We start from the raw sequence: 20,473 nt of genomic DNA, 5'->3' as shown, positions 1-20,473 counted from the left end.
TAAAGATAATGACAGGTTTAACTTTGTCAGCATGTATACCACTGCTTCTAGATTCATTCGCAATAATATTCAGGAACATTGGCACCTCATTGGCACGGATCCAAGTCTGGCAAAAGCCATCCCGCAACCACCTCGATTCGCATATAAACGAGGACCCAATCTGAAAGATATGCTTGTTGTAACAGATTTTTCCAAGAGAAAAAAAGAATACACCCTCTCACTGGTTGACTATTAAAACAGGGGTTCACAAATGCATGGGCTGTCCAAACTGTCCATTCTTGCTACTTGGCAATCGGTTTATTAACCCTCAGGATAACAAGACATATACTATTAAACAAAGACTTGACTGCAACAGTAAATTTGTAGTCTATGTGCTGAAATGTCCATGCAATTTGCTTTATGTTGGAAAGACCAGTAGGATGCTAAAGGAGCGCTTAAGCCAGCATCGTTCAACAATCAAGAAGAGCATCACCCAGGGTGGGACTTCAAGTGACTTTTCAAATTTACCTGTGGCAAGACACTTCATGGAGGCAAAACATACTATCAATCAACTCAAGTGTTGCATCTTGGACCAAATCCCACCACTTCAAAGGGGTGGTGACCGCAACAAAATCCTATTACAAAGAGAACATCAATGGATTGATAGATTACAAACATTGGCCCCAAATGGGCTCAATGAGGAATTCCGCCTGGGATGCTTCCTCTGACTCTGTACAACATTATATAGAGTCTAATTTTTTGGTTTACTTTTCTGAGACACCGCCGTGTGTCATGTCTTGTCAAAAAATATATGTTTCATCACTTGTCACCTGCTGATGCTTGATTGTTTTGTGTCTCTCTGAGCAACATATGTTCCTCACTTATAGTACCTGTTTGGCACTTGTAGTTTGCACATTGGACATGTTTAATAGTTCATTGCCTTGGCACACCGTGTAGATTGATACTATCATACCACACTGGATCCCATCCGATCCCGTCTGATCTTGGTAATTAAGCAGTGATGGGCCTAGCCAGTACCACACTTGGTGACATTGTGGGAATACTGGGTGTTGTATCAAGGGACTCGGTGTGTTTTTCCCCCCCTTTCTTTTGTCTCTCAGTTGCTGGCATCAATACTGGTGTCCTTTCTTACACATTATTATACAGGACTTTGATGTGATTTGGTTGAGAGACGAGGGATGATACTGACATATCAAGAGAGATATATATATTTGGGCACATCTGTTTGATACAATCATACCACACTGGAAACCATCCAATCCCGTCCGATCTTGGCAATTAAGCAGTGTTGGTCCCAGTTAGTACCATGCTTGGAGACGGCATGGGAATACCGGGTATTGTACCAAGGGACAAATTTTGTCTACAGGTGATGATTATGGTATCCCCGTTTTGTCCTTGACATCACACGGCGCTCGCATTTGCCTTTCACGTTGGCCCTATATGGTATCTGTGGTACTTAACCCATGGTGCTATTAACCATGGTTGTTTTCCATCAGTGCAATGATGTTGTGCTGTATTTAGATATCAATATTCTCTGAGTGTTATGTTACCATTGCTGTGCAAGCCAGTACAGTTTGCTCACTCGTGTTATGTTACACATTGTTTCATGGTTTGTATGTTTTTGGGCTGTCGAATCTCCACGCTGTCGGCGCACTGTGGGGTTGACTACTCTACAGTTATGCCTCTGGCTGGGGACAAAGACAGCAGCAACTTCACCTGTCTGCCGCTGCACGCTAATACAGATCTGCCTGCACTACACGAATGTCGCGCTGCCGGAGCGGGTTGCTAAGGAGAGAGCCGGGTTTGTTTACTGTGGCAACACAACCCACGTGCACGGTAGAAGCCAATCGGGCAGCAGCTATGACGCGCTGCCTCCAGGTGACAGGCTTCCTGTTCAAAATTTCCGGCGCCCTCTCTGCTATTTAAAGAAACTCCGGACAGAGTGACAGCTGCCCCTGATGAAAACCATTGAGCATTGAAACGGCTGTCGGGCGAACTGTAGCAGTGGGTTATATCCAGATGGCATGTCAGGAATAAAACCTTTTTTCTTTTCACCTACTAAACGTGAGTGCTAGTCTAATTCTTTTTTCAACTGTGGAAGAAGTGAGTGTTTTTATCAATTACCAGGACCCTGCACCAGTAATCAGTGCTATAGGACATAGAGTGCTGTCAATTTGCTATATTTTATATATATATATATATATATATATATATATATATATATATATAATTGTGGTGTGTCCTGAGTAGGGGTTGTTTCCTTGCAACATTGACCTATTAAATACCCATGATTGCTCAAGTTATGACGTGTCCCGTGAGTGCCGTTTATCCTTTGGAGGAATATATATATATATATATATATATATATATATATATACACTGCTCAAAAAAATAAAGGGAACACTTAAACAACACAATGTAACTCCAAGTCAATCACACTTCTGTGAAATCAAACTGTCCACTTAGGAAGCAACACTGATTGACAATCAATTTCACATGCTGTTGTGCAAATGGAATAGACAACAGGTGGGAATTATAGGCAATTAGCAAGACACCCCCAATAAAGGAGTTGTTCTGCAGGTGGTGACCACAGACCACTTCTCAGCTCCTATGCTTTCTGGCTGATGTTTTGGTCACCTTTGAAAGCTGGCGGTGCTTTCACTCTAGTGGTAGCATGAGACGGAGTCTACAACCCACACAAGTGGCTCAGGTAGTGCAGCTCATCCAGGATGGCACATCAATGCGAGCTGTGGCAAGAAGGTTTGCCGTGTCTGTCAGCGTAGTGTCCAGAGCATGGAGGCGCTACCGCTACCAGAAGACAGGCCAGTACATCAGGAGACGTGGAGGAGGCCGTAGGAGGGCAACAACCCAGCAGCAGGACCGCTACCTCCGCCTTTGTGCAAGGAGGAACAGGAGGAGCACTGCCAGAGCCCTGCAAAATGACTTCCAGCAAGCCACAAATGTGCATGTGTCTACTCAAACGATCAGAAACAGACTCCATGAGGGTGGTATGAGGGCCCGACGTCCACAGGTGGGGGTTGCGCTTACAGCCCAACACCGTGCAGAACGTTTGGCATTTGCCAGAGAACACCAAGATTGGCAAATTCGCCACTGGCGCCCTGTGCTCTTCACAGATGAAAGCAGGTTTTCACTGAGCACATGTGACAGACGTGACAGAGTCTGGAGACGCCAAGGAGAACGTTCTGCTGCCTGCAACATCCTCCAGCATGACCGGTTTGGCAGGGGTCAGTAATGGTGTGGGGTGGCATTTCTTTGGGGGGCCGCACAGCCCTCCATGTGCTCGCCAGAGGTAGCCTGACTGCCATTAGGTACCGAGGTGAGATCCTCAGACCCCTTGTGAGACCATATGCTGGTGCGGTTGGCCCTGGGTTCCTCCTAATGCAAGACAATGCTAGACCTCATCTGGGTGGAGTGTGTCAGCAATTCCTGCAAGACAAAGGTATTGATGCTATGGACTGGCCCGCCCGTTCTCCAGACCTGAATCCATGAACCTGAACATCATGTCTTGCTCCATCCACCAACGCCACGTTGCACCACAGACTGTCCAGGAGTTGGCGGATGCTTTAGTCCAGGTCTGGGAGGAGATCCCTCAGGAGACCATCCGCCACCTCATCAGGAGCATGCCCAGGCATTGTAGGGAGGTCATACAGGCACATGGAGGCCACACACACTACTGAGCCTCATTTTGACTTGTTTTAAGGACATTACATCAAAGTTGGATCAGCCTGTAGTGTGTTTTTCCACTTTAATTTTGAGTGTGACTCCAAATCCATACCTCCATGGGTTAATAAATTTGATTTCCATTGATAATTTTTGTGTGATTTTGTTGTCAGCACATTCAACTATGTAAAGAACAAAGTATTTAATAAGAATATTTCATTCATTCAGATCTAGGATGTGTTCTAGCTGAAATTTAACATAGGTATTCTTCAGGAAGGAAATTGGTAAACAACGTAATTAGAATGTTAATAAAAAGGGGGTTGACATAATGACATCATCACCGATGCATGGCATGCATTGCGTGAACGATAACGCCCGAACAGACAATCAGATCAAAATTTGGATTGCACCTCCAGTGGGTAGAATTTCATTAACTACAAAATGGTCCTGACACTTTTTACTGTATCTCTCACTCACTCACTCACTCACTCACTCACTCACTCACTCACTCACTAATTCTCTTACTTCTCGATATGTTAGGAAGCTGAAATTTAACATAGGTATTCTTCAGGTGGGAAATAGGAAAACTACGCAATTAGTATTTTAGTAAACCTCCCCTAAGGGGACGTCATCACGCCTAAACAGACAATAGGATCAACATTTGGCTTGCACCTCCAGTGTGTAGAATTTAATAAACTACAAAAACGGTCCTGTCACTTTTTACCCTAACTGCTATGGGTGCTCCTCAGGTAATGCCAAGAAAAACGGATTAATATTTATTTACATTAAGACGTCTCAAATTTACATCTCTATAGATTTTCCTAATTTATAATACACATGTATATTTACAACCGTGAAAATCAGAAACTCCTGTGCTAAGAACGGTTAGAACAGTTAGTCTCTAATATAAATAAATTTTGTCTGCAATGAGTTATTTTAGTTCGCAAGAGGATTGGTTTACAAGAGAGTTTAAAAGGCCATCTTAACACTTCTGTATGCTGCTGCTCCTCTGTATCAGGCTGTAGGTGTGGGGATATCACAGCACCACACTCCTACCCTGTGACATACCATATATACTCGAGTATAAGTCGACCCGAATATAAGCCGAGGCACCTAATTTTACCCCCAAAAAAATGGGAACACTTATTGACTCGAGTATAAGCCTAGGGTGGGAAATGCAGCTCTAGCCGTACACAGCCCTCACACTGCCAGATATGCCCACACAGTGCCAGATATTCCCCCACGGTGCCAGATATGCCCTCATAGTGCCAGATATGCCCCCCAGTGCCAGATATGCCCCCACAGTGCTAGATATGCCCCCATGGTGCCAGATATTTGCCCTCATAGTGCCAGATATGCCCCCACATTGCCAGATAAACATATTCCCCCACGGTGCCAGATATGCCCCCACAGTGCTAGATATGCCCCCATGGTGCCAGATATTTGCACTCATAGTGCCAGATATGCCCACACATTGCCAGATACACATATTCCCCCACGGTGCCAGATATGCCCCCACAGTGCTACATATGCCCCCACAATGCCAGATATGCCCTCATAGTTCCAGATATGCCCCCACAGTGCCAGATGTGCCCTCATACTGCCAGATATTCCCCCCACAGTGCCAGATATGCCCTCATACTGCCAGATATTCCCCCACAGTGCCAGATATGCCCTCATAGTGCCAGATATGCCCAGCCCATGGAGAGGGATGGCTGCAGCAGCGTCACTGGTTGACCAATTACAGCGCGCTGCCGCGGCTCCCGAGTCCTGAGGCCCCCTCCCTCCTCCTCCTTCCCTCATGGCTGCTCCCTGCGCTCTGCTCCGGAGCATCACTGGAGTATAAGCCGAGGGGGGGCTTTTTCAGCACAATGTGCTGAAAAACTCAGCTTATACTCGAGTACATACGGTATGTGGAGAATCAACACTTTGGGTCTATTTACTAAGCCTTGGAGACAGATAAAGTGGATGCCGATACCAACCAACCAGCTCTGAACGGTTATAAACTGCCTTGAGTGGTACAGCTATCGGACAGATGACCAGGTGAATACAGGTTATAAGCAGCTATTCAAAATGCAGATGATTCCTGCCAGACTATCTATGATATTTTAGTTGTTTTTAGTTGAATGTATGCTCATTTTTTATAGTTTATTATATGTATTGTGATTGTACTTCACTATTGTGCTTCCCCTCTTTATATTTTTATTCAGATACTGCTGTTACATTGAGGAATAGAGAATGGAGGGATGCTGCCTAAAGGATTATTCTACCAACATACATTTTGGACTTACCCTGCCCATGGTGATAGAAGATTTTCTGCATATATATTTAATATAGATATATACTACTCTTGGGTGTACAGTCACATTGTGACATACGCATGAGGCCTTTAACTACCCAAAGCGGGCATATATCAGAGCGCAACTGCACACCCAATAGTGGTATATCCATGTTATAAAGTATCCCCTGTTGTGGGTCAATATGTTAAAACAGATACAGAAAAGGAGAAAAAAATAGTTCAGAACAGGCCATTTCATTTAAATTATTTTTCATTAATAAACATGTAACTGAATAACAGTGTAAGTGAATAAAATAGTGAGGCAGTGATGTGCTGCTGTCAGTGAGGCAATGATGTGCTGCTGTCAGTGAGGCGTGATGTGCTGCTGTCAGTGAGGCAGTGATAAGCTGCATTTCAGTGAGGCAGTAATGTGCTGCTGTCAGTGAGGCGTGATGTGCTGCTGTCAGTGAGGCAGTGATGTGCTGCTGTCAGTGAGGCAGTGATGTGCTGCTGTCAGTGAGGCAGTGATGTGCTGCTGTCAGTGAGGTAGTGATTAGCTGCATTTCAGTGAGCAGTATCTCTGTGAGTGATGGTATTATTTACACTTGTGGTGTGATACTGCTGTAGCTTTCTGATGATTTGTTGGTGAAAGTTGGAAGTAGTTCAGGTGTATTGTTATGCTGGAGCACTGTGGTCACTGGGAAATAATGCATGGTCATGTGATCTAGTGTGTCCAATCACGTTAAGTGGGATTTCTGTGTTTAAAACACAATTTTAGATAGATAGATCTCATATCATGTTATAATGTTGGCAGCTGTCATGACAGAGATAACCAAAGGAGGAGTAGGGATGGCAGCAGCAATGACAGTTGAACTTACTGGGTCCAGCAGCAGAAATTAGATGATTTTGGTAGATGCCCCATACCACCCTGTTCTTGGTGTAATGACCCCTCAGCACTAACATGTAATTTCCCACTGATTCCCACATGTATCCCTGTGTAATATCAGTGGGAAGATGCTGCTGATGTGAATTGCGGCAAACACCAACTGCCATCTCCAACTGCCGCCCGCATGCCACATTTGAATTCACCATGGCATAAAACCCCAGCGCACAGCAATATCACTGGCATTTCTTGAGTTGAAGCTGTTGCTGATGCATGAGAAAGAGCCTCCCAAGAGAGATCACGTTTGATCACAAGAATTTGCTTCCAGCGATTTGTCAGTGACCGGATCTCAGCGTACAATCACATCTGTGTTTTTTCTTTTCTTTCCTTTTTCTTTAAATACATTTGTGTAGGTACTGTCACCAGCTACAATGAGCTGAAGGGAGTTAGAACAGCTGCTTGGAAATGAAGTAACATCCCATAACATCAGTGAGACATGGCTGAGGTCAGAATGCCTCTGACTATCCAATGGAAGACAATTATCAGGTAGTGGAAGAGCAGTACCATCATCAGGAAGAACTGCACCATCATCGGGAAGAGGAAGAGCTGGACATTCATTGGGAAGAGTAAGAAATGAGCCCAGTGCCAGTGAAAATCGGGCAGCTGCACTGAGGGAAGAGCTCCTGAGGCTGGAGAACATCCTGAGGCCCAGTCTGCCCAGTATTCCCACCTACAGCAAATGCACTGTTGCAGAAGGAAAATAGGATTTTGGTACTTACCAGGTAAATCCTTTTCTTTGAATCCATAGGGGGCACTGGAGTACTCTTGGGATATGGACGGTTCCGCAGGAACAAGGCACTGAATAAATTAAATTTGGAACTACTCCTCCCCTCCATATCCCAGAGTACCTCAGTGTTTTTTTACTGAGCCGAACAGGAGCTATAGAGAGGTTGACAAAGGAGAATTACATATAACAAAACGGACAAAAATAAATTTGACAAATAACGTTACTGACAACTAAACAGTTGACACCATAACTGATAGAACTTGATAATTTGAACCAGTCGGTGAGAGTGTGTTACCATAAGATCCACTGAACGTACCACAAACCAGGTAAAACTGCTCAGGGTGGGCGTCCAGTGCCCCCTATGGATTCAAAGAAAAGGATTTACCTGGTAAGTACCAAAATACTATTTTCTTTTTCATCCACTAGGGGTCACTGGAGTACTCTTGGGACGTACCAAAGCTTCCCCCGTGGGCGGGAGAGCTGTTTGGCACCTGTAACACTATGCGGCCAAAGCTAGATGATGATGCCGCAAAAGTATCAAACTTGTAAAAGCGCACAAACGTGTGCACTGAAGACCATGTAGCCGCACGGCAAAGCTGTGTCGTAGAAGCTCCACGACCAGCTGCCCATGACGTTCCCACAGAACGTGTGGAATGAGCTGTTACTGATGTAGGTGGCTGTAACCTAGCATGAAGGTAAGTCTGATGTATGGTCAGTTTTATCCATCTGGATAAGGTCTGCTTAGACGCTGGCCAACCCATCTTGGCAGCATCGTAGAGAACAAACAACGGACCTGTCTTACGAACTGTAGACGTTTGGGATACATAAACGCGTAGTGCGCGTACCACATCCAAGGTTCCAGAATCTCCTGTTAACACAGGAACTACTATTGGTTGATTGATGTGAAAAGAGGACACTACTTTTGGTAGGAAAGCAGGATTCGTCCGAAGTTCCGCTCTGTCATCATGAAACACCAAATACGGTGGCTTGCATGACGAGGCACCCAAATCTGAAACACGCCTTGCCGAAGCCAAGGCTAGGAGAAAAATAGTTTTCCAAGTGAGAAACTTAATATCCACTTGTTGTAAGGGTTCGAAATATAAAGACTGTAAGAAATGTAAAACCAGATTCAAGTCCCATGGCGCAGTAGGTGGAGTGAATGGAGGCTGTACTCTGAGGACACCTTGCAGAAAAGTGTGTACCGACGGCAATAGAGCCAATCTTCTTTGAAAGTAAATTGACAACGCAGATATCTGCACTTTTAGTGTGGATAAACGCAGTCCTCCATCTAACCCCATCTGTAGAAATAACAAAAGACGGGATAACTTGAAAGATGAAGTTGGAAACTTCCGAGCTTCACACCAACCTATATAGGCACGCCAAATTCTGTAATAATGAGCTGCCATAACCGGCTTCCTAGCTCGTAACATGGTTGGTATAACCGATTCTGGAATGCCCTCTCTTCTTAAGAGGGCTGTCTCAACAGCCACCCCGTCAAATGCAGCCACGCTAAATCGGGGGAAAGGAACGGACCCTGTTGTAACAGGTCCGGACGTAGTGGGAGCGGCCAAGGATCGTCTGCGAGTAGTCCGCGGAGATCCGAGAACCAAGCTCTCCGAGGCCAATGAGGCGCCACTAGTATGACTGTGACGGACTCTCTTTTGATCCGTTTTAGCAACAGAGGGAGCAGCGGAAACGGTGGAAACAGATACACGAGGCTGTACGGCCACGTGATTGTGAGAGCATCCACCGCCACTGCCTTTGGATCTCTCGTTCTGGACACGTACTGGGGCGTTTGATGATTGTGGCGAGATGCCATCAGGTCCACTTGAGGGTAACCCCACCTCTGGACCAGCATGTGAAACACCTCTGGATGTAATGCCCATTCTCCTGGATGAAAATCCCGACGGCTGAGATAATCCGCCTCCCAGTTGTCCACTCCCGGAATGAACACTGCCGACAATATCACTTGGTGATCCTCGGCCCAATTGAGGATTCGAGCTACTTCCCGCATTGCCATGCGGCTTTTCGTTCCTCCTTGTTTGTTGATGTATGCGACTGCCGTTGCATTGTCTGACTGCATCTGAACAGTCTGAGACCGAAGCTTGTGCACTGCTTGTCATAGCGCATTGTAAATTGCCCGGAGTTCCAGGATATTTATAGACAGCAATCTTTCTTGATCCGCCCAGAGACCCTGGAGCTGATAATTTTGAACTACAGCTCCCCAACCTCTGACACTCGCGTCCGTCGTGAGAATTATCCAATTCCAGGCGCCGAACCGTTTCCCTGCGGTTAGATTGTGTACTTTGAGCCACCAGAGTAGAGACACTCTGGCCCGTGGCGACAACCTCACCCTGCGGTGAATCTGCAGATGCGAGCCCGACCACTGTGCGAGCACATCCAGTTGAAAAGGACGTGAGTGAAATCTTCTGAACTGAAGCGCTTCGAAAGCCGCCACCATTGTGCCTAAGAGGCGAATGCACAAATGAACCGAGACTGTGCGTGGCTTGAGCACTAATTGTACCAGATGATGAATGACCTGTACTCTCTGTTCTGGTAGGTAAATTCTTTGATTTACCGTATCGAGAATCATACCTAGGAATTGAAGTCGTTGAGACGGAATTAGATGTGATTTCTTGAAGTTGACAATCCAACCGTGGTGAACCAGTACATTGTATGTTAGCAACGCCTGTTGGAGGAGCATTTGTTGAGACGGAGCTTTGATGAGCAAATCGTCCAAGTACGGAACAATTATCACTCCCAGGGATCTGAGATGAGCTATCATCACAAACATCACCTTGGTGAATACCCGAGGCGCTGACGAGAGGCCAAACGGTAGAGCCTGAAACTGGTAATGGTTCTGCCGTATTGCAAACCGCAAGAACCTCTGATGAGGTGGCCAAATCGGAATGTGTAAGTACGCATCCTTGAGATCCAGTGCAATCATGAATTCCTGTGCCTCTAAACCTGCAATTACTGAACGCAGAGATTCCATCTTGAATCTGTAGTAAGTGACGTACTGATTGAGACCTTTAAGTTCAATATTGGCCTGACCGAGCCATCCGGCTTTGGTACCACAAACAGACTGGAATAATAACCCTGACCTTGTTGGTGTACAGGGACCGGAATCAAAACTGCTGCACCCAGCAGAGACTGAATGGCAATCTGCAGAACCGCCTACTTGTCGTCCGACACAGGCAGTCCTGTCTTGAAAAACCGCATTGGCGGGAGACAGTCAAACTCTATTTTGTAACCTTTTAATACTAAATTGCGGATCCACCCATCTGTGGACGTCTGAAGCCATGCCAACTGGAACGTCTGAAGGCGTGCTCCCACAATTGGAGATCCGAGATGGGCTGGGAGCCCGTCATGCCACTGGCTTGTCGGTGACCTTAGCGTCCTTGGTTTGTTGGAAACCATGTCCCCGACCTCGTCTACCAGGTGTGGCCGTTCCTCTGCCACGCCCGCGAAAGGACTGAGGTCTAAAGGATTTGAACGCCGATCCAAAATATCTCCTTCTAGGTACTGTTGGAGGCAATGGTAAGAAAACAGACTTTCCTCCCGTGGCCTCAGAAATCCATTTATCCAATTCAGGACCAAACAACTTCTCGCCACCGTAAGGTAACGCCTCTATACCTTTTTTGACCTCCGCCTCCGCTTGCCAAGAACGCAGCCAGAGTGCTCGTCTTGCTGTAACTAGCGATGATGAAAGGCGAGAAGTGAGCTGACAGACGTCAGTAGAAGCTGTACATAGATAGTCAGCAGCTTCCCAGATTTGATCAGCAAGAAGTATAAGCTGATCATCACTTAAGGCAGACTTGAGTTCTGTTATCCATACTATTAGCGCCTTAGTTACCCAAATGCTAACCAACCCAGGTCTAAGCAACACCCCTGCTGCTATATACATGGACTTTAGCATAGCTTCTATTTTACGGTCCGAAGGGTCCTTAAGCGTAGTAGCAGTTGGTACTGGTATGGTTAATTTCTTAGTAAGTTTAGACACAGACGAATCCACCAATGGCGGATTCTCCCATGTAGCTGTCACAGACTCTGGAAACGGGTAACTAGACTTAAATCTGCAAGATATAGAAAACCGTTTATCCGGATTCTTTCGTGTTTCTAGTAACATCTTATTAAGAGATTCTGAAACAGGAAAACACATTGGAGTTCTCTGTCGTTTAGTAAAGACGACCTCATCATTTGTCAGAGGCTCCTCAGTTTCTGTAAACTTCAGAGACTGACGCACTGCTCTGATAAAATTATCAATGCCCGGGCTGTCAAAATCGTCACCATCTGACTGCTGAGCTACTTTGCCCTCCTCACCCTCATCTTGCGTAGTGAGGTCTGGCATAGAATTGTTAGAAAGCAACATAGCAGAAACTGGTAAATTATCAGATAAATGAAACTTATCCCTTCTACCCAAAGTGGATTTGGACTTTTGGTAAGGCTGAGACCCCTCCAGGAGTTCTAGCGGTCTCACCCTAGATTCAGATCTTGCCGCCTCCCGCTCTTGCCGAGTGGCGGCCAATTCTGATTGCAATCCAGCCAGCTAGCATAGCCCATGGCGGGTCCGGGGATGAAACTGGCTTTAAAACCGGAGCGGAAATTGTATTTGTAGCTGAATTCACAAAACATACTGTACATGTGGCAGATCCATCCGGTAACACACTGTTACAGACCTTGCAGTGAAACTGCTTTTTAGTTGTTGCTGGTGCCTTACTCATTATGCAGACAGACAATACAAAATACAAAGACAGACAACTTGCCCGACTCAGTAAATAGCACTATAGGTGTCTCTATATATATATATCTGGCCAAGTGCGGTGCACGCCAGCAATATGAAACCTGATCCCAAATTCCCCCTAACAACCCTGCGCCTTCAATGGAGTAGAGATGTAGTACAGGAAATTCTGGAAATACAACAGGAAAAAAAAAAACCAGGAAGCATGGTTAAATATGGCCCCCCCATGCTTACAGTATAACACAAAGTGAAGACTTATAACTTATCCAACAGATTTAAATAAAAACATATTTATGTTGTATTCAAACCTATCTGCACATTATAAGTGAATCCTGTTAACAAAGGCTTAATAGCCTACTCAAATAACACATGCAGCGCTGCTGTAAATAGCACACTTCTCTCTCCTTGCTGTGTGCCCCCCCCCCCCCCTCCGTGCTCCGTGTACCGCTCTCTAGTACACGGAGCCGGGGCTTTACGAGCTGAAGAGGGAGCCAGGAAGCGGGAGCTTAGGAGCGCGCTGCATAGAGCCGTGGAGCGGCCTATGCATGGAGAAAGTGGCCGGCGCGGCTCAGGGAGCGGTGGGAGGCATAAGACCTACACTTTCCTTAGCAGTAACCAGGTAGCGGCGGCGGGTGGCTGGAAGTGGCGGCCGGCGGCTCGCACATAAACACAGTGTCCCCACACAGCGGGGCGGCAGCGTGAGCTGACCGCCCCGTCCCCAACATACCTGGACCTTGTGGTGAGGGGCTATGATGGGGCTTCTTCAGTAAGCTCCGTCCAGCCTTTCCTGCAGGTAGTCCTGCACGTGGTTGTGAGGGAGCTCTTTTTAGAGGGGCCCGACACCCACAGCTGCTAGTAGCAGCTTCCACTATCCTGGACCCACGCCTATTGGAAGGGGGGAAGGGATGTGGAAAGTTGAAAAAAAAAAAATCCAATAAGTGTGGATAAGCTCCACACAAGCCTTGTTGCTACTGTGAGCACCGAAAAAACACTGAGGTACTCTGGGATATGGAGGGGAGGAGTAGTTCCAAATTTAATTTATTCAGTACCTTGTTCCTGCGGAACCATCCATATCCCAAGAGTACTCCAGTGACCCCTAGTGGATGAAAAAGAAAGGAAGTAGAGTACTGCACCATCTGCATGTCTGACATTGAAGTTGGAATGGAAATGGCCGTATCATCCTGCCACCATACCATCTATGCTTCTTGCCTGACACAATGGCTACAGATGAACAGCGTTTGCCCTGTGTGCTGCACAAGGTGCTATAACATGGACATTTTGTCACACCTTATCTAAAGGACCCCAAACAGAAGCAGAAACAGTGTACCCAATCCTAACATCAGAAGCCCAAAGCGGTGAGTAAAGATCAATAATAAATTTTAAACCAGTGAGCATGTTCTGGGCCTTCCACTGGATGGATTTGGATGAAAATTTTAACCACTTGCCTGGCATGGTCGCATCAGATGTGACCACTCGAGGCTGGGCTTTCCTTGACGTGGTCGTATATTATACAACCTGTCACAGTGACGCACTCAGGGTGGTCTGAGTATCCAGACACCCCCCGACAAATGAGGAGAGGGAGCACTGTTTAGTTAGCCTATTCCACACGGTTTTATTTAGCCCCCCCCCCCCCCCCCCATTGACCCCTGAATCATGGCAATTTGCTAGGAGAAGCATAACGATGGAGCCTATCTACAACATGGCTGCAGCTGCAAGCTAGGTGGGAGTGAGTGAATGTGTGTGTGTGTGTATATATGGACCTATGTGTGTGTAATCATGTACGCAGGTATAGACACCATGGTTCTCCAGCTGTTGGAAAACTACACATGCCAGCATGCCCTGCCACAGTTTAAGCATTCCATAATAGCAAAACTGTGGAAAAGCCTGCTGGGATTTGAAGCTTCACAACAGAGAGCCAAAGGTTGACCAATCCTGATGTATGTGTGACTCTGTGTGTAATGTATGTGTGACTTATACATGTGTGTGTGTTTTTAAAGAAAATTGTATTGGACATACTTTTAAATGTTCTTAACTTAATTAAATTCTAAAAAAACACACCAAAAAAAGTCAATTTTTTTAGCAATTTTTGGAAAAAATGTTAATCAGTTAAGTGGTTAATAAACTGTAATAACTGACAGAAATAACCATTTTTTTAGTAACCTGAAATTACTTTACAGAAATGCAGGTGGGAAGACACAAAATATTGTGTACCCAAAAGCCTTGGAATAGCATCATTGACTATTGATACTATTGATACTCATTGATACATGAGTTCAGTCAGAGAGAAGTCAGGAGGAGAAGGAGTTGGAGGTCAGAAGGAGAGAAGATGTGGATGATATGAGCGGTAATCTCAAGTCTGAACTCTCTTTAATCACAACTTCATAATTTCATAAGTAATATGTAAAAGGACAACATATATTTAGCGGACACCTAGTTTGTAAGCCTGACACAATATTATATTCTAAATATATATTAATGAAAATATATATATACATTAATAATCATATACAGGTATTAAATATTAAATATTAATAGAATTTATAAATATGATTCCATAAATCAGTACTAGTGACATCCCCCATCGTCTTTACATGCAGCTCAATCGGGGGATTTCGCTAGTGATGCCATGCTGCCAAATGCAGCATGGCCCCCCTCACCCGCCATCGCTCCGTGACTACCGGCATCGGCAAGTGTGTATGCGCTTGCCGATGCCGGCACTCTCAATGGGTCCGTGGCTCCCAATCTCGCTAGGTACACAACATCATCATTTAATGTGTACCCAGTTTAAATCTAAATAGAGTAGTGGTTGATTTGCAGCATGAATGTAATCTGACACATCTGCAGCAGGTGCATTATGTTATTATGTCAACATGGACAAGAATCTCTAAGAATGTTTCCATCACCTCGTTGAATCCATGCCAAAAATAACACAAGGGGCGGGATTCAAATCTTGCAGCTGTCCTCCCACCCCCATCGCGCCCGCCGGCAGTATTCAGGGGCAATAAAAGATTTGAATCCCGCCCAAGCAGTTCGGGGCACAAAGAACAGTCCTACTCAACATGAAACAGAGTGTATATTTATGTAGATTTTATTTTTTTATATATTTTTGTATTAAGACTATACCATACTATAATTTGAGCTTACCCAAAACGGATACTAGTTCTGCAGCAAATAGTCTTACTGTATCTTCATCAATAAACTTGGCAGACATCCACAAGGAATATAGGTCCCCAAAGCTGCAGTAGTTGCACACTGCCATGGAGAGACAAAGAAAGCCAGGTTACAATAGCAACACTAACTTGATAGTAGCAATGTATAGCAGATTTTTTATATACATATATATATATATATATATATATATATCTGTCTTGCAACATACTATATATATATGTTCTTTTAATATTTTTATATAGTTTTGTTATATAGAATTTTTTTATTATTGATTTTTTTTAATCTTAACCACTTGCCTGGCATGGTCGCATCAGATGCGACCGTGCCTGCAAGTGCTCTATCTGACCTGGTCGCACAGGATGTGACCAGTCAGACAGAGAGTGTTAGCGGCGAGGAAGAGAAACCTCCCTCTGCTGCTGCTGTCAGAGGGCCCCCTCCTCCAGCGGCTGCAGACAATGGCAGCCACTGGGGAGTGTAAATTAACCCTCCCAAGCCACCCCCAGATCCCCCCTGTAAACCTGGAGGCTGTCCCAGCTTTCAAAATGAAAGCCGCGATGGTCGCAATGACCCTATGTTCCGATGTTCGATATGTTCCCGAACGATGTTTCGATGTTTTTTTTGGGGGGGGGGAATCTAAGAAAAAGAATATATATATATATATATATATATATATCTCATGAATAATCCTGCACTCGCATCAAAAAGTATAGACAACAGTGGGGTGCTCCTAGTGGGAATCTCCCTCAGTTGGTAGACCCACAATATTTAGAAAAGAGTCCAACAATGTGGAGGTGCACTCATCCAATCAAACGATTTCCAGCAACTTAAATTTTTCACAATAGCTTTATTTCAGTCGATATTAGGCTTATTTCGGTCAATGTTTCGATCCTCGGTTTAGGATCTTTATCAAGACAAGCTTCCATTTATACACAATATTTTGAAAGCATCACATATTGATTACTACAAAAAAATCAAAAATGAATAAAATAAGTATGAATACAATCACAAAAAACAAAAACATAAATGGACTACCAGGACCCTTGGGTTTTTTAACTCCATTAGCACCCAGTGAGGGTCAGAGGAACAATACCACGTCTCTGTCCGTGATCACCGTGAGTGGACAACAACACCATGGGTATGAATCACCATAGACTGATGTAGAATATTCAAACCTACAGGATATAGTGCAGCTAAACAACACCTCGGTGCCACTGACATCATACACTTACTCATAAAAATCAATGTGTCGTATTCAGACAGTATCAAGGCTGCACGGCTTATAAGTCAATGTTCTGGTGAAGATTCTGCAATGGTGAATCAAAGAATGTATATACACACACACATCCATGTACTAACATATGCATATACATATGTATATAAATATACGTGTAGGGGGCCACAAATGGAAGTGCACAAGCAGTAATACTTACACATATGGTTACTTAGACTCACAGTCATAGAGCAACTCAGACAACCGAGGTAATCACTGTTGGAAAAATACCATAAGCTAATGCATCAATCAAATAGATGCCCAAGTGCATATAATTCCTAACCTGAGAAATAATTCAGTACTCACCTACGGGGATCTAGTCCTCACAGCCTCTACAGCCACACAGCTTAGAAGCTGGTGGAGTGACCTTATATACCCCCTGACAGGAAGTAAGTGGTGCGCACATGAAAAGGGACCTACCTAATGCTCTCCTACTCTGTGGTAGAGATACCATATACACCAGCATAACAACCACCTCCTACATACTCATAGCAGCCAAAAGGCATGTATGGTACAGTGTAAGACACAACGCAAACAACGAAAGCAGCTGGTCGCGCTGTCCGTGGAACGCAATGCGTTCCAAGTCCCGGAAACCGGAAATGCTATGCGCTCCAGTGTCAAAATCAACGGAAGCCGCTGGGGTTCAAATGAATCACACTTCGCGCTTACAGATAGCGCTCAGCTGACTGCTCTTGCCGTAACTGCACATTTAAAGGAGTCCGGTTTCCGGGACTTGGAACGCATTGCGTTCCACGGACAGCGCGACCAGCTGCTTTCGTTGTTTGCGTTGTGTCTTACACTGTACCGTACATGCCTTTTGGCTGCTATGAGTATGTAGGAGGTGGTTGTTATGTTGGTGTATATGGTATCTCTACCACAGAGTAGGAGAGCATTAGGTAGGTCCCTTTTTATGTGCGTACCACTTACTTCCTGTCAGGGGGTATATAAGGTCACTCCACCAGCTTCTAAGCTGTGTGGCTGTAGAGGCTGTGAGGACTAGATCCCCGTAGGTGAGTACTGAATTATTTCTCAGGTTAGGAATTATATGCACTTGGGCATCTATTTGATTGATGCATTAGCTTATGGTATTTTTCCAACAGTGATTACCTCGGTTGTCTGAGTTGCTCTATGACTGTGAGTCTAAGTAACCATATGTGTAAGTATTACTGCTTGTGCACTTCCATTTGTGGCCCCCTACACGTATATTTATATACATATGTATATGCATATGTTAGTACATGGATGTGTGTGTGTATATACATTCTTTGATTCACCATTGCAGAATCTTCACCAGAACATTGACTTATAAGCCGTGCAGCCTTGATACTGTCTGAATACGACACATTGATTTTTATGAGTAAGTGCATCATGTCAGTGGCACCGAGGTGTTGTTTAGCTGCACTATATCCTGTAGGTTTGAATATTCTACATCAGTCTATGGTGATTCATACCCATGGTGTTGTTGTCCACTCACGGTGATCACGGACAGAGACGTGGTATTGTTCCTCTGACCCTCACTGGGTGCTAATGGAGTTAAAAAACCCAAGGGGCCTGGTAGTCCATTTATGTTTTTTTTTTTTTTGTGATTGTATTCATACTTATTTTATTCATTTTTGTTTTTTTGTAGTAATCAATATGTGATGCTTTCAAAATATTGTGTATAAATGGAAGCTTGTCTTGATAAAGATCCTAAACCGAGGATCAAAACGTCGACCGAAATAAGCCTAATATCGACTGAAATAAAGCTATTGTGAAAAATTTAAGTTGCTGGAAATCGTTTGATTGGATGAGTGCACCTCCACATTGCTGGACTCTTTTCTATCTATCTATCTATATATATATATATATATATATATATATATATATATATATATATTGTAACACTGTAGGGGTGCAAGGTGCCTTTTCCTGGGGAATATGGCAGCACGCAGCAGCTGAGGAACAACACAAGTCCAGTTTCTGGTACAACTGACCCCGGCCAGTTTTATTGAAACAGAAAATAAAACAAACCCCAAAATAAAAATACCTTGCCTGTCCGGCACTAACTAAACATAAGTTATTCCTAACTGTCACTAAACAAAACACAGAGTTCTTCAGTACATACTGTATAGCTCGCTTGCATCAGAAAGCGTGTCTCTCACACACAGATCCTGCAGCCTTCCCAGGCAGTCTGCCCATACTAATCAGGTTAGAAGCACTATATCACTCTTACACAGCTGAAACCCTGATTAGCCCTCTGTGAGGCCAAAGACCCGAACTGGGCCCAATGTCTAGAACTCGCCTTATCTCTCTCTCAGAGCCTTTACCCAGCTTTTACAGCAAACTGAAAAGGTTCAGACAAAACAAAAAGCATTTTTCCTAGAAGTTAACATTTTCTAAAACATGTAAGACAAGAATCTGGGACAAATATACCTGCCCTCAAACACTATCCCAGTGTTCTTGTCACATATCCCCCTCCCCTGTTTCGACCTAGGGGCCGGAACACTTGTAGCCCCCAAACAGAAGATGCGAGACAATGCATCTGCGTTGGCCAATTGTGTTCCCGGTCTATGTTCGACAGTAAACTTAAAGTCCTGCAACGCTAGAAACCATCTAGTTACACGAGCATTCTTGCCTCTATTTACATACATCCATTTTAAAGGGGCATGGTCTGTCACTAGTCTGAATTGTCTACCCAAGAGGTAATATCTCAAGGTATCTAGTGCCCACTTAATGGCCAAAGCCTCCTTTTCCACAATGGCATACCTTTTTTCATGCTCATTGAGTTTCCTACTCAAATAAATGATAGGGTGTTCGTCCCCATCTCTGGTTTGGGACAGCACAGCACCTATCCCTACCTCTGAGGCATCTGTCTGTACCACAAATTCTTTTGAAAAATCTGGTGTTATCAACACCGGTTGTGAACACAAAGCCACTTTTAACGCTTGGAACGCCTTTTCTGCATCAGGGTTCCATTTCACCACATTTGACTGCTTCCCTTTGGTAAGGTCTGACAACGGCACCGCTGTGGTCGCAAAATTAGGAATAAACCGTCTATAGTACCCAGTAATTCCCAAAAAAGCCCTTACCTGTTTTTTATTCACTGGACGAGGCCAGTTTTGAATAGCATCAACTTTATTCAATTGGGGCCTAATCAGACCTCTGCCTATGGTGAAGCCCAAGTATTTGACCTCCTCCATTGCGAGGCAGCACTTCTTTGGGTTAGCAGTTAACCCTGCCTCTCTGATTGAGTCCAGTACTGCTTGTACTTTAACCAAATGGGACCCCCAGTCTGTACTGTGAATTACCACATCATCCAAATAGGCAGCTGCATATTTTCTATGGGGCCTCAAAATTTTATCCATCGCCCGTTGAAAGGTTGCTGGAGCCCCATGCAACCCAAAGGGTAACATCTTATACTGGTACAGCCCCTCCGGAACCGAAAAGGCTGTTTTTTCTTTGGCGCTATCAGATAAAGGTATTTGCCAGTAACCTTTGGTCAGGTCCAATGTGGTGAGAAACCTGGCTGTTCCCAGCCTTTCTACAAGCTCATCCACACGGGGCATGGGGTATGCGTCAAACTTGGACACCTCATTTAACTTACGAAAGTCATTACAGAAGCGTATGCTACCGTCGGGCTTCGGGATGAGCACTATGGGACTGGACCACTCACTGTTAGACTC

The 20,473-nt window shown here is 44.7% G+C and overlaps 1 protein-coding gene and 2 pseudogenes across 1 annotated transcript in view; 2 read left to right on the top strand and 1 right to left on the bottom strand.

Annotated features, from left to right (window-relative positions):
- The window catches only part of RSKR (ribosomal protein S6 kinase related), an 88,588-nt gene that overhangs the window by 13,173 nt on the left and 54,942 nt on the right, over positions 1 to 20,473 (bottom strand). Inside the window, exon 6 of the mRNA XM_063953229.1 lies at positions 15,515 to 15,622. Coding sequence (XP_063809299.1) covers positions 15,515 to 15,622 — 108 coding nt within the window. The remainder of the gene's footprint in view (positions 1 to 15,514; positions 15,623 to 20,473) is intronic.
- On the top strand, positions 939 to 1,058 carry LOC135051878 (5S ribosomal RNA; annotated as a pseudogene).
- LOC135051681 (5S ribosomal RNA) lies at positions 1,227 to 1,346 on the top strand (annotated as a pseudogene).

This window comes from Pseudophryne corroboree, chromosome 2, assembly GCF_028390025.1.
Source record: "Pseudophryne corroboree isolate aPseCor3 chromosome 2, aPseCor3.hap2, whole genome shotgun sequence".
Classification (NCBI taxonomy): domain Eukaryota; kingdom Metazoa; phylum Chordata; class Amphibia; order Anura; family Myobatrachidae; genus Pseudophryne; species Pseudophryne corroboree.
The sequence above is the reverse complement of the archived record's forward strand: the minus strand, read 5'-3'. Positions and strand labels throughout refer to the sequence as shown.